This window comes from Coloeus monedula (assembly GCF_965178545.1).
Source record: "Coloeus monedula genome assembly, chromosome: 3".
NCBI classification, from domain to species: Eukaryota; Metazoa; Chordata; class Aves; order Passeriformes; family Corvidae; genus Coloeus; species Coloeus monedula.
This window is the reverse complement of record NC_138783.1, coordinates 117,539,960-117,553,239: the sequence shown is the minus strand read 5'-3', so window position 1 is coordinate 117,553,239 and position 13,280 is coordinate 117,539,960. Positions and strand designations below refer to the sequence as shown.

At 47.8% G+C, this 13,280-nt stretch overlaps 1 protein-coding gene across 3 annotated transcripts in view; it reads left to right on the top strand.

Moving 5' to 3' along the window:
- Positions 1 to 13,280, top strand: part of SIM2 (SIM bHLH transcription factor 2) — a 55,357-nt gene that overhangs the window by 4,111 nt on the left and 37,966 nt on the right. For all 3 annotated transcript variants that reach the window (XM_082279394.1, XM_082279393.1, XM_082279392.1), the window contains 2 exons: positions 5,510 to 5,592; positions 8,219 to 8,308. In XM_082279394.1, the coding sequence (XP_082135520.1) occupies positions 5,510 to 5,592; positions 8,219 to 8,308 (173 nt within the window). The remainder of the gene's footprint in view (positions 1 to 5,509; positions 5,593 to 8,218; positions 8,309 to 13,280) is intronic.

Genomic DNA, 13,280 nt, shown 5'->3' with positions numbered 1-13,280 from the left:
CCCCTTATTTCCACAGCGAGCTGACACAGAGTTTAGGAAAAGTTTGAGACCCTCAGCGAGCTGACTGACCCCAGCGCTCCGACAGGGCTTGTCGGGGGCTCGGGACAGGTCTCCTGCTCAGTCCGGCCAGGCTTTTCCCGAAGATGGACTGAACCCGCACTAGCGCCCGATCAGACTCCAAGCAGCGACAGCGAAAGGGGATTTCTACCCCAGCTCCTTTCGGCCTCGCAGTGCAAGCCCTGGAAGGGACAAGTTTGTGCTCCGATAGCCCAGGCTGTGCCCTGCGGTATCGCTGCGACCTTGAGATTCAGGAGTTAAAGTCAGGACGCAGCAGCCTCCAGCCTCCCCCGCGCTCCCGCTCTCTAACACCGTCTTCTCTCGCGTTTTGATATTTTTTTGTTGTTGTCGCCACGGCTTTGTTACTGTAGAACAAAAATACACCACCGGTCGTGTTCTGTCTCGGCTGTCAGTATTTTTTATTTTTATTATTTTTTTTTTTTCTGAAGAGGAACTAATGAAAGAAAGGCGAGAATGAATCGCGTTTAAAAACTGCGATTCTCTGCCCCCCGGTGATGGGAGACTGGTTAAATCCTCGCCCTCTCCCTCCCCCATCCCCGACGCAGTATCCAAAACTGATTATAAAATTGGACATTTGTGGTTGTTTAAACCGGATGGGAGCGAGCTAATTATTATGTGACCCAAAATATGATGTGCGCAAATACGAAATAATCTGAATAAAGTGACTGAGCGGCAGATCTCAGACCTTCCTTATTCCGAGAGGCAGACAATAGAAATTACCAGGAATATTCACAGTCTTCGGTCCCCATTTAAACCTGGCCACGAATTGTATATTTTAAGAAAATCAAGGCGAATCGCAGCTATTTCATCGGGTTGTCACGCGCGCTCGGAAAAGGTTCATTAATGAATTAAATAAATAAATAAAGCGCGAGGCGTGAGTAATCCCTTTTGGAAAGGCAGCCCCTATTGTACTAACCGCTAATAGTGACATTAAAGGTCTTACTAAAACAAAAGTGCTTTTTTTTTAGGGTTTTCCTGGGGCCGTTCCCTGGCGGCGGGAGACGGTGGCCCCGCGGTGCGGGGACGGGCGGCGGGGTCGGGGCGGGGTCGGTGCGGGGACGGGCGGCGGGGTCGCTCAGGTCTGTCCCGGCCGGAGGGGACGGAAGGACGGCAGGGGGAGAGAGGAAGGGCGGGGGTCACTGTCGTGAGAGCTCTGGGTCTGCCCGTGACCTCCCTGCCTGTAGGACGCCCGCTTTGGGGCCTCTTAACACGATCTGGTGGGTTTGGCTCGGCGGGGAGAGCTGGGTTTGTGCGGGTGTCCTGGGGGCAGATTGGTTAGAGTATTTTTTTCCCCACTTTTTTTTTTAGGTTTTTTTTTTTTTTTTCTAGGAGTTTGACTTTTTTTCCTCTCTCTGTCTTGTTGGGGTTTTTTTTCTTTTTCTTTTTCTTTTTTTTTTGGTTTTGGTTTTTTTTTTTTTTTTCTTTTTATAAAATAAAAATCTTGATTTTTACGCCCAGCCCTCGGCCGCCTTCCCGGCCGGTGGCGCTGAGCCCGCAGAGAGGAGCGGGCGGCTCGGCACATCGCTGCCCAGCCCTGCTCCTTCCCAAAGCGCCCCTGACCTGGGAGCTTCCCCCCTCTCAGAGGTTCCCCTGACCGGGCTCGGGGGTTCCCCGCGGGCTCCAGACCCATCGCGGCCTCCGGGATCCAGCGGTGCCGTGGGGCTGAGACCCCTGGCCCCCCTCTGCAGACGGCGCTTAGGGCGAGGTGTCAGGGCTGCCCTCGCCCCGCTGCCTCCCCCTCCTCACGGGGTGACAGCAGAGCCTCGGACCTCGCCTCAACGAGGGGCACAAATCTCGATGCAGCTCAGGGGCCGCCCACCGGGAATTTCCCCGGGGCTCTCCCGGCCGTGGGAGGCACAACCGCGCTGGGGAAAACCCAAAAAACCAGGATAGGCGGCGAAGCCCCGGGACTTGTCGTTGTCCCGAGGTTCCTTCTGAAGGGTGGGGGACCTTGTGCTCCTGGGGAGCCGGGGAACAGCCCAGCAGACACAAAGGAAATACTCCAAGTTACAGGGCAACCCGATACTTAACATAATACATCGCTAAGTGATTCTTTTAAGCAGAATCCCAAGCTGAAAAGCTACCGGGCTTTCAAATGTGTGTGTGGACGAACTTTCGTATGCCGAGAGCAAAGGTGGGAGTTGTTCCCAAATATTTCTAGATCTTATTACAGTTTCACTCACCCCGCTGCCTCTCTGGAAACTGGGAAACGGTACAAAGTCAGTGCTGAGGTACTTTGAGGAACAGCCAGAGATGTTAAAAGACGGAGAGGGATTTTGTCCGTGTTTGCCACAGGGAGGGGGACGCGTTTGTGCGAAAACCCCCCGGTTTTTCGACGGCAAAAGCAGCCAGAATTTTGGGGTGCTGGTGTAAAACCCCCTGTGACTCCGGCCCGCCGTTGTCGGAGCCGGAGCTGCCGCGCGGTGCCCGCAGGGGTTCGGCGGGCACAGCTGCCCTTGGGGCCGGTGGCTTCCCTGCCGGGCATCCCTCTCCTGCCCTGCCCGCACGGCCCTGGGCCCGGGGGGGACTGACACCGGCACAAAGACCAGGAAAAGCCGGGCAGACGAGGAGAGAGGCTCATCCCGCCCATGTTTGTCGGCGGCGGGTGCCAAAAAAGAGAAGGTTGAGCCTGGGACTGGCGGGTCACCCTCCCGCAGGCGGCCCTGGGCCCAGCCCCGGCTTTCCGGGCTTTCCGCTGCCCAGTCCCCCCAGGTCGCTGGATCTGGATGATCCCTGACCCTCCAGCATGGCAAAGGAGCCGCGCTCGGGGCCAGGCCACCCCCACGGGTGCTCCCGGCTTTTGCCGGGGGGATGCTCCAGCTGCCCGCCCGCAGGGAATTCTCTCTCCCGGGCCAGGTAATTCCTGCTACGAGGGAGCATTTGGAAATGTTTCCTTCCAAACGACCCGTCCGGTGGCAAAGCCGTGTGGGACACCCGGCAGCTCTCCCAGACAGGGATCCCTTCCCATCCCAGCAAAATCCCATCCCGAAGGAGCGGTGCAGGAAAGGCTCGCTGTGTATCGGCAGGGATTTTGGCCTCGCTCCAGGCCAGTGAGCGAATTTGTGCGGTATTCCCTGGCCGGGCAGGAGCAGCCCGGCGGAGCCTATGGCATCCATATGTTTACAGGACACGTTTGCAAATCTCTTCGAAGAGAAGTTAATGGGCCTTAGTCCTTTATTCCACTGTAAGGTTTTATTCGTTTCGTTTTCACCTTTAAAGCGATCTGCTGGCGGATTAAATTATAAAATCACCGGCTTTAAAATAAGCTCAGACGAATGCCAGGCTGATCCACCGAACGTGTTTACGTCTGATGCGCGTTCGCGATTGCGACTCCAATTTAAAATTCCAAAGGGAGCAAATCTGAGCAAGTGGCTTTTTTTTTTTTTTTTTTTTTTTTTTTTTTTTTTTTTGCCAGATCTAGGAAAGAACCTAGAAAGTGCAGACTTTGGGATGATGTGAAAGGACAGGACGGAGCGAATTGTCTCGCACGGGTGGGGCAGAGACGCGGCTCCTTCTTGGAGAGCTTCGTGAGAGCTCAAGAAACAAATCTGCTTCGTCTTTCGGAATGTAAGGGCTCAGGACAGCTTTTACACCGCTGTATGTGACTCCTTTTGCAGGGCTGCAGTCTCATATTTCGAGATCTGTAATTAGGAATTCGAAATAAGGGCAAACCTCGCGGCACAGGGACAGACTCCGGAGCTTGCATTTGTTGCCGCCTCGGGAAAGAAACTGCAGGAGGACTCCGCGATTCCCAAACTTTTCTCCCCAGACGAAAAAGCGTTTCAGCAGAAAGGATATTTTTGACGTGTCTCTGGAAGTTTAGGAGCCTTTTCCAAGCGGAGAATTGGGAAACGGCAGAGAAAAGCGCGAGTTTTCGTTTGGCTCTTCCGAGCAAATTTCCCGGTGCTTCTTTCAGAGTAGGGAAGGTGTCCTTCCCCTTCCCACGGGAAAGAGCAGCCACCCGCTGTGAATTCCCGGAGAGACCCTGAGAGACGGAAACGGGGTGGGGATCAAAGCTCCGCTTTTTGGGTGCTGCTACTGCCTTGGGACGGCGGAAAGGAGGCGTCAGGGCCGGCCAAGGTCCCCGGTGTCCCCTGCCTGGAGTGGGAAGCTCCTTAGTGCTTTCCCAGAGGGAGTAGGACACGGAGCCAGGCTCCGCTGGCAACGGGAAGGGAATCTAAATTCTGGGAAAAGCACCGCGGGCAGGCGCGTCCGCCCCGCCGCCTCCCGTCCCTCCGGTGGGAGATCCTGCCCATCCCAAGGGATGCCCAAAGAGGGGAGAGAAATCCTCCAGCATTTCCAGACCAGATTTAAGTGGCCAAAGCACAAACGGATCCGTGAGGGTTTCAGGAGAGCGGAATCACAGAGCTGGAGCTCAGGGCAGGAATTTCTGCCGACTTTTCCCTCCCGTTCCGGAGCCGAGCGGGGCTCCCGCCGCAGCCGGGAGTGGGGAGGTTTCTTTGGAAGCACCTGGGCGGAGAGAGGGCACCGGGGGAGAACACGGGGCTCTGTTTCATAGCGGTGCATCCGTGAGCCGGGGCGATTGTGGAATTCCAGGCTGGCAGCACCGAATCCCCGCCTTCCATTCAGGGCCACCGGCCCTTCCGCAGCGCCCTCCGGGCTCCGCGGCCTCCCCGAAGCCGAGGGTTGGCCTCTCTCTCCAAAAACGAGGCACTAAACGGATGCGGTCGCGTCCTTCCCTTCCCCTCCATCCCTCGCGGGCAGTGGCCCCTCTGCCACCAGGTGCCCACGGGAGTGTCCAGCTCTCGGGCTGGCACGGTGGCGGTCTGGGCTCCGCCGGGGAGCTGCTGAAAGGCTTCTTTTCACCGAGGAAGAGAAAAACAAACAAACAAACCAATGAACACACAAACCCCAGCCCACCCGCCCCTCCTCGCCCCAAGCCAGCTCCATCACAAAGCTTCCACTGTCACCAGGGCGGTGTCGGGCTGTGGGGTCGGGCTGTGGGGTCAGGGCTCGATGGGGAGGGGGGGCCGAAGCTGTGTCGGTCCCGTCCGTGCGCAGGTGAAGGGGCAGTCGGGGCAGCTCATCCCCGATCGAGCTTCGGCTCTCTTTAACCTCCTCATCCTCCTCTCTGGGCAGCGCGGGGGTGGCCGCTCACAGGGACGGCGGAACGGGGACGGTGCCGCTGCACGGACGGGACGGGCCCGGCGGGCGACGGGAGCGGCTGCGGCTGCCGCGTCCCTGGGGGCTCTCCGGGGAGGGGGAAAGCGAATCCGCGGGGATGCTCTGCTCCAGAAAAAAAGAACAATTCCCTCCCAAAGCCTGCGTGTAGAAGGGACTCAGCCTTTCCCACCTCCAGGCCCGCGCCCCGAGGGAGAAGGGGGAGCACGGCCAGCGCAGGTCCCGCTCGGGAGGACAGGACTGACCCGGCTCCGCTTCCGGCTCTACCAAATCCTTGTTTCTTTTGCAGGTCTGGGCGACGCCTGGGGCCAGCCGAGCAGAATCGGGCCCCTGGATAACGTGGCCATGGAGCTCGGATCCCACTTGCTTCAGGTAGCGGACCCCTTCCTCCTCCCGTACGCGCTGGGCATCGGAAACCTGGGGTTGAGGTGTCGCCTCTCCTCCTCCTTTTCCTCCTCTTCCTCCTCCTCCTCCTCCACTTGCTCTTCACCCCCGCACCACGACAGGAGCCTGGCTGAACCCTTCACCTCATTCCCGAGCCTTGCCGGGCTGCGAGAGCAGAAAGAGAGACAGCAACCACTTGTATTCCCATTATTTTGCTTTTTCCGCCTCTGATACTGGCGGAAGCAAGAGGCGCTCATCCCCTCTGGGCAGGCAGTGTCTCCCGGCCCTAAATGCTTTCATCAGCCGCCCCAGAAGTGCCGGGGATGTCCCCAGGAAGCCTCCGGGGCAGGGGAAAGCCGGGAGGGAGCGAGGGGGGAGAACACCTAGGCTGGGTCTCCGTGGACTTCAGCCCCTGAAAATGCCGTTGTTCACAGTCCCGGTGATCTGCTCTGGAACTCCTCTAATTCAGACTTTAGGAAGGCGTAGCCGGGCCGAGCGTGCCAGCAGGAGGGGGGAAAAAAATTAAATTGCTCTTGACTCTTTTTTTTTTTAAATTTTTTTTTTTTTTTAATACGTGAACTTAACGCAGCGCGGGTTTTCTCCCCCGATTTTCAAGAGCCAGTAAACCACAATCATTTAACGGGCGGGTTTATTGCGGGAGGTGAATTCCTGGTCACAGAGCTGGGGCTGTTTTCACCGTCTCGCTCGGCTGGGGACAAAAACCTCCACAGAAAATCTCTGCTCGGGCTCCGCGGCCGCGGTGTCGCCGGCTCCGACCTTTGGAAGGACGAGCGCAGTGATTTATTTGCTCCCACAGAGCATCAGCCGCTCTCCTGCGGGGAAAAGAGAGATTTTTGGGAGGCTGCTTTGGAGCGGGAGGCACTGACCGCACCCAGAGCTCAAAATTGTCTCCTGGGGAGGCATTTCCAGCCTTGGAAATTTTAATTCAAGTAGCTGATGTCCTCTGAGCTGTTCCAGAGCCACAAGTCCACCTGAAAATGCTGATTTAGTTCTGTATAATACTCTATGTGCATAATATAATGCATATATTGAAATACAGACCGAGTTGTATAAATCATTGTTGTTCTTCCTCCTCCTTCCCGGCTTTGTCTGGCATTAAGTGAATTTACACAAAATTAAATGCTGACCACCTGTAATTCTCATTTTACAGTTCAGTTAATTCCGAATGACAAATGCTGAAGGTTTTAATAAACTCTCATCTACTGAAAACATTTTTAAAATTTTCTTTTGGGGTACTTAGACTTTACATTTGAATTTTCAGCTTTCCTGTGAATGAAATTTTGGGATGTGCTGCAGTAACAGCAGCATTGACACAAGTTTGTTAATGATACTGGCTAAAGCAATTGCAAGACAACAGTGCTTAAAGTAAAATTATGGCTAAGTGTGCAGTAATTTATTTCCCATTATAATATTTCTGCCAAATTTAATTTATATTCCAAAAGAAAAAAAAAAAAAAAGGAAAAAAAAAGAGGCAAAGAGTAACCTGGTTTCACTTACATGCTGTAAAGTCATTAGTAGGCCAGAGAATAATTTGGAATATTTTCTTATTGGGGTGGCACTAGAGGTGCATGAAGCAGACAGGATTTTATTGCATCTCTTCCAGTTGAGTGACTTTAAATGGATTAAAACAGGTGCTTGCTTTACCAAAGTACTGTAAGAATCATTTTTCTCTTCCAAATCTATTGTCCAGTGATATTCACACAAGTGAATATTCACTGCTTTTCACATGCCCTGTGTTGATCAAAGCTTTCTACACTGGGTAGAGATAATGGAGACTTTTTGATATCAGATACTTTTGAAAAAAAGCCTGAAATTGGGCACTGAAAAATCAAGGACCCCTCAAAGTGAGAGGTTTTGTGATTTCCAAATCATGGCCAGTTTTAGCTCAGCTTTACCACAGCATTTATTTTTTTCTCGTACGAATAAGATCTGACTAAATCAAACTTCAGTTTTTACTCACACAAGCAAGATTTGCCTCCCAGCCCATACCCTGCCAAGAAGAATTTGTAGGATTGGATCTCAAGTTTGCATTGGTTTACAGACTGCAGGGATAAAACTTAATAAGCACAAACATCTCTCTTCAAGTGTGATAAAGTTTTGGATACTGATTTTTCCTGCTTTCTTTTTGGATGTTCCCACAGTTTCAGAGCAGAGAGCCCTCTGTTCAGAAATACGTTACTGAAAGTGCAGTCAAGTTTAAACATTGCTCATGGTGCCATTAAATAAATTGCAAATAGCAGTGAGCTGGGTCTGCCAATTATGCCATAAAAAATGGCTCACGTAGGGCCTGACTTCCCCCTGAGCACCACAGAGCTCAGGATTTGGGCTAAGCACTAAAAAAGCCCTGAATCAACAGCAAAATATTCCCTGAAAGTGGAGCAGCAAAGCTGCATCTGCAGGGGAATGAGGTGGAGTTCACAACATCCCTGAGTTTTAAGGAACAAAGTCAGGTAAAGGTTTCTATTCCTTAAATTTTGCTGTGTGCTGCTGCTGAAATCAGACAGAAATCATCCTCCAAAACAATTTGTTTTTCACTGTAAATGCTTTAAACTGATTTCTTACTTCTTACCCTGTGCACTTCTCCTTCTTTCAGACTTTGGATGGCTTTGTTTTCGTCGTGGCGTCCGATGGCAAAATAATGTACATCTCTGAAACAGCATCTGTGCACCTTGGCTTGTCCCAGGTATGGGGGGTGTGCTCTGCCAGCTAAAGCAGAAATAAAAAAAAAGCTGCTAAATGCAAATTTGGAACCTGCTAAATACAAATTTGGACCCTCACACTGGTACCTTGCCTTTATACAAAGTCTTTTTTTTGTCCGGGCTGTTTGAGGGTTTGGCTTTTTTCTCCCTGAAAACAGCCTCGGTAAAATACTCAAATTTCCTTGACTTGCCACCACATCATGGCTGTCTTTATATCTGTTCTTGTTCATTGTATTTTACTCCTCATTACCTTTCAGAAGGGCCATAAATAATATGATATTGCAAATTGCAGATCTAGGCAGGGCCTGAAACCCAAGCCCAGAGCAATAGGGCTGAAATAAAGCTCAGAATCGGAGTCTGGGAGTTTTAGATTGTGTAAGATATTGAGGCTGCCTATGAAAGGGAGAGGAAATCTGATGTGGAACAGGAGTTTTATGGTAAATGTGGAAAAAAATAAAAAGGAAAAGGGGGGCAGATTTATGAGTGTTCACATGGAATTCAGGGTAGTTTTTCCTGAGTTTTTCCAGCTCAGTGGTCTTTTCAGTAAAGCGTTTTATATGGTTGTGATAGAACTCATAAAACTCAGTTTACTACTGTTCTGCACCAGAACTATGAGGGGGTTTTATTGTTTTGGGTTTTTTTTCCTTAGATGGACATTTCTAATTTTTTTTGCCTTCCTGGGATAGACACAAGGACAAAGAGCCTGAATTTGTTGTAAAATGCAGCTTTCCATACCTTTGTCTGTAACTGAAATTCACTGGGAGCACCTGACCCAAAGTTTGCCAAAGTCCCCTAAAAAAATTCCTCATTAATTGCAGCAGGCCCTGGATGAGACTTGCAAGAAACTGGAGTGTTCAGCTGGGTATCAAACACTTACAAATAAATAAATAAATGAAGGGAAATAAACACTAAACAGCAGAGGGGAGACAAATGAGGAGATGAAGGGGAGAGGGAGGAGAATATTCTGAAAATACCTGGTTCATTTATCCTGTGGCTGTTTCCATAAAGAGAGAGGGGACTTTAGTGGTGGGGATGCTTTGTGTGCTTTAATTTTGGTGGTAATCAATATTTTTTATTGAAAACAAGGTGAAGTTCTTTGCACCTGCGTTTATTAACAGTGCTGTTAGAATTAGTGGCTATGAGAGAAAATAGAACTCAAGAGGTTGAGAAAACAAGGCTGTAAACTCAAACTCCATCTCTTAGCCCCTCTTTCTCTAATATCTTGAGAAAAAAGTCAATTTGGGAATAAATAGCCAACATAGATACTTTTTTTTTTTACCTGTTAATTTTAAAAAGATGAGCAGGAAACGTTCTTAGTTCAGTTTGTTCAGTTCACTCTGTTGTGGTACAGTTTTAGTTCTTTCATACCATTTAATTCATGTTCAAATTCCTTGAAATATTGCTTTGTTTGAAAATAAACTTCCCTACAGAATGACCCTATTTTCTACTCATTTTTCAACCTGGCTTTCTCTCACCCTGAATTTTTGCAAGGATCCAGGCTGCTGCTGATTAAAATCCATCCATTTAATCAGTGCCATTATCCCAAAGCACTGAGGGTTCCCATCCATCCATCCTGGGGCAGAAACTCCCTGTCCTGTGTTGTTTGCTCCCTGATCTTCCAGGTTTTGCCCAGAAATTGTTCTTTTTGGAGGAATATTGAGCTACCAGATCTTGTAGATCTTGGTATTATCCAGTTATTTGGAGAAATTAAAGAATTATGGGATCAGTGGGACAGTAAACAGACTTTGGCACATGCAGGAAGAGTGGAGTGGGAGTGCCACAAAGGTTTTAATCCTTTTTATCCCTCCTGGTCATCTGCACTGACTGAATTCCATGTGCAAGGAAATATCCACAAACCCTCAGTGCAGGAGGTGCTGAGGAAAATCAGAAGGTTTGGTCAAGTCGCTTTTTGAAGGCAGTTTCACCAGCAAAATCCCAAACCTTCCACTTCAGGAGAGGTTTGTAAACAAATGAGCTTGAAAGCTGTGGGATTTGAAATGTCAGGGCTTCTCAACAGACAGAATTTCACAGTGCACAGGTTTTATTTATAAATAAAAACCCCAGTTACCAAGGGAGTGATTCCTTCCCTTTACTCATCCTGATTTATCACCAGTCTGTTCTTGCTCTTCCTCAATATTCCATTTTTGAAGGGATAATTTCACTTCAAGCAACATCAGCACGAACACTGGGCTGCTCCCACCACCCAGGACATTCATCCCTTGGCCCTGGGGTATTCCTGTCAGCTCCCAGGGCCTCTGAAGGAGTTCTTGTTCCCCCTCCTCTGGAAATCACTGGGATTTTTGCCACTGCCATCAACAAGAATGGGATTGGGCAGGAGAAGGAAATTCCCCCAGCCATAATTCCACACTGAATTTCCAACAAGTGCTCTCATAGAGCCGCAGCCAACACAAGCTGAGAGCAGAGTGGTGGTGATTGCAGAAAATCTCTTAGAGTGGGCACAGAAAAGCCTTTTTATGAAGTAACTTGACAATTAACTAGCCCACACATCCATTTCCAGCTCGAGTGCCATTTGTTGAAAATATATATATTTAAACTAAATAAAAAAGCCATTTAAAAATATTTTTGCAGGCTATTTTTGGGGGCCTACTACAGTGGCCTTTATCTTCAGGTTGGTGCTGGATTGAACTTCAGCAGGAAGAAATTAGAGCTTGAGAAAAAGCTGGGGTGGCTAAACCAGTTGCAAATTTAAAACCAGCATTAAGGATTGTTTTTAAGCATGACTTTGTTTCAGAAATGGAGTTTGTGAAAATCTACATCTTCATTTGTGGCCCTGCCACTTCATTTGTGGTTTGGAGTTTGATTTGCTCCCAGCTGAAGCAGTAAAAAATGGTAAATTCTGCTGTAGGACCCCCTCCTCCACCTCATCCCAGCTGGCCTCAGCCCAGGGATGAACTGACTTGTACTGGTTGGGACAGCCAATTCCTTGCCTCTTTTTTCCATGGATAACAAACAGCTTCAAATTCCCCAAATATTTTTTTTTTTCCCCTCAGAGCCCAAAGGCACAAAAAAGGAGAGGAAAATCTGCTTGTGAAACAATGGGGAAAGACATTGTTTAATTTTATTTTGTAGGTCTGGAGCTTATTCCAGCAATTTTCTGGATCCATGAGGGAGCCAGACTTATCTTTGACTTTTGATAAATCTTGAACTATTTAACCACGAACACCTGAACTTTTCCAGGAGTTTATTTTGCTTTCATCAGATGAGTCTATGAGAGGTAAAATATGTCATTATTTGCTCTAGATTCCATCTACTTAATCCCGTGTGTTTATTAGGAATCATTCCATGGCTGGAAAAAAATACCTGAGTTCCACATAAACCCCCTGTTAGTAGGAAATGCTGATTTTTGGTATTTACAGCTATTAAAAACTGCATCAAGGAAGCTGCTTTAATAACCTGAGGCATGGGATTTTAGCTTGATGAATTGAACCATATAATTGATATATTTTTTTTCAAGTTTTCAGGGTTTCATTGTAGGCTTTAAAAGAGCCTGAGTGTGTCCTGCCTAGTGGGGATAGGGGGTGAGATCCCAAATTATGGATCTGTATTTTGGTTATTTGACTCTTGCTCAGCCCCCCCATCTCCTTGCTGGAGGCTTTGTGTTTTAAAGTCAATTTTTGAAGTCAGATTTGGGGGCAGTGTTGTACCTTCATCTCCTGCTGATTTTCCTGGGCTTGCAAATAAACCTATCAGAATAAAACACTTTTCTGTGCATCTAACAAGGAAAACCAGTCATTATCTCACAAAGAATTTTAGGCTTGGATTTTAGACATAAACCATGGGATAAAAATGAAATTCTGGATAAAACCGTGACCTTGGGCCTGTGAATCCTCTGGAAAAATGTGCATTTCCATGAGGAATAGTTTTTAAAAAGGTGATGATTTTGGGAAAAGCGAGAGATATCTATGAGACACACTTTTAAAGAGAAAATATCAACCACATTTCATGAGGTTTGTTAGCTTGCTTGTGTTTTTTATGTAAGAAAGTCTCTATATCTAAGGGAAAAGTTGTTTACACACAGCCACCCATTAATTCTTTTTCTTTTTTTTTTTTTTTTTTGGAAGGTAAATTCTCTGTTAAAAACGTTTTCATTCCAAGGGCAAAACATTCAGAGAAAAAAAAATCACTCTTAGCCAAAAATAAAATAATAAAAAGAGGGTTGTGAGTGATGCTCCTTTTGGTTTGAACACCGACCACAGAGTGGCAATTTTTGTCATGTTCTGACAAGGAAATGTCCATCACCATAAGAGTTTTTAGACTTTTTTTTAATGCAGGTGATTTGGATATTTATGAAGACACCTCTGGACATTTGCAGGATGCTTCTCCCCTTGTAATTACAAATGAACAGAAGAATTTCCAGGCATGACTCACAGGGAGATTTTGAGTTTTCCTTCCTCTCTGTCAAAAAAATTGGGGTATGGGGTGTTCCTGCAGAAAGTCCCCACCTGTGTCTGGCCTGAAAAGGAGCAGCCAGCGCTTTTTAAGGGCAAATTTAGAGAAAATTGTATTTCCTTCCTCTCCTTCCTAACCTTCCTCTTTCTTTCTTTCTTTCTTTCTTTCTTTCTTTCTTTCTTTCTTTCTTTCTTTCTTTCTTTCTTTCTTTCTTTCTTTCTTTCTTTCTTTCTTTCTTTCTTTCTTTCTTTCTTTCTTTCTTTCTTTCTTTCTTTCTTTCTTTCTTTCTTTCTTTCTTTCTTTCTTTCTTTCTTTCTCTCTTTCTTTCTCTCTTTCTTTCTCTCTTTCTTTCTCTCTTTCTTTCTCTCTTTCTTTCTCTCTTTCTTTCTCTCTTTCTTTCTCTCTTTCTTTCTTTCTTTCTTTCTTTCTTTCTTTCTTTCTTTCTTTCTTTCTTTCTTTCTTTCTTTCTTTCTTTCTTTCTTTCTTTCTTTCTTTCTTTCTTTCTTTCTTTCTTTCTTTCTTTCTTTCTTTCTTTCTCTCTCTCTC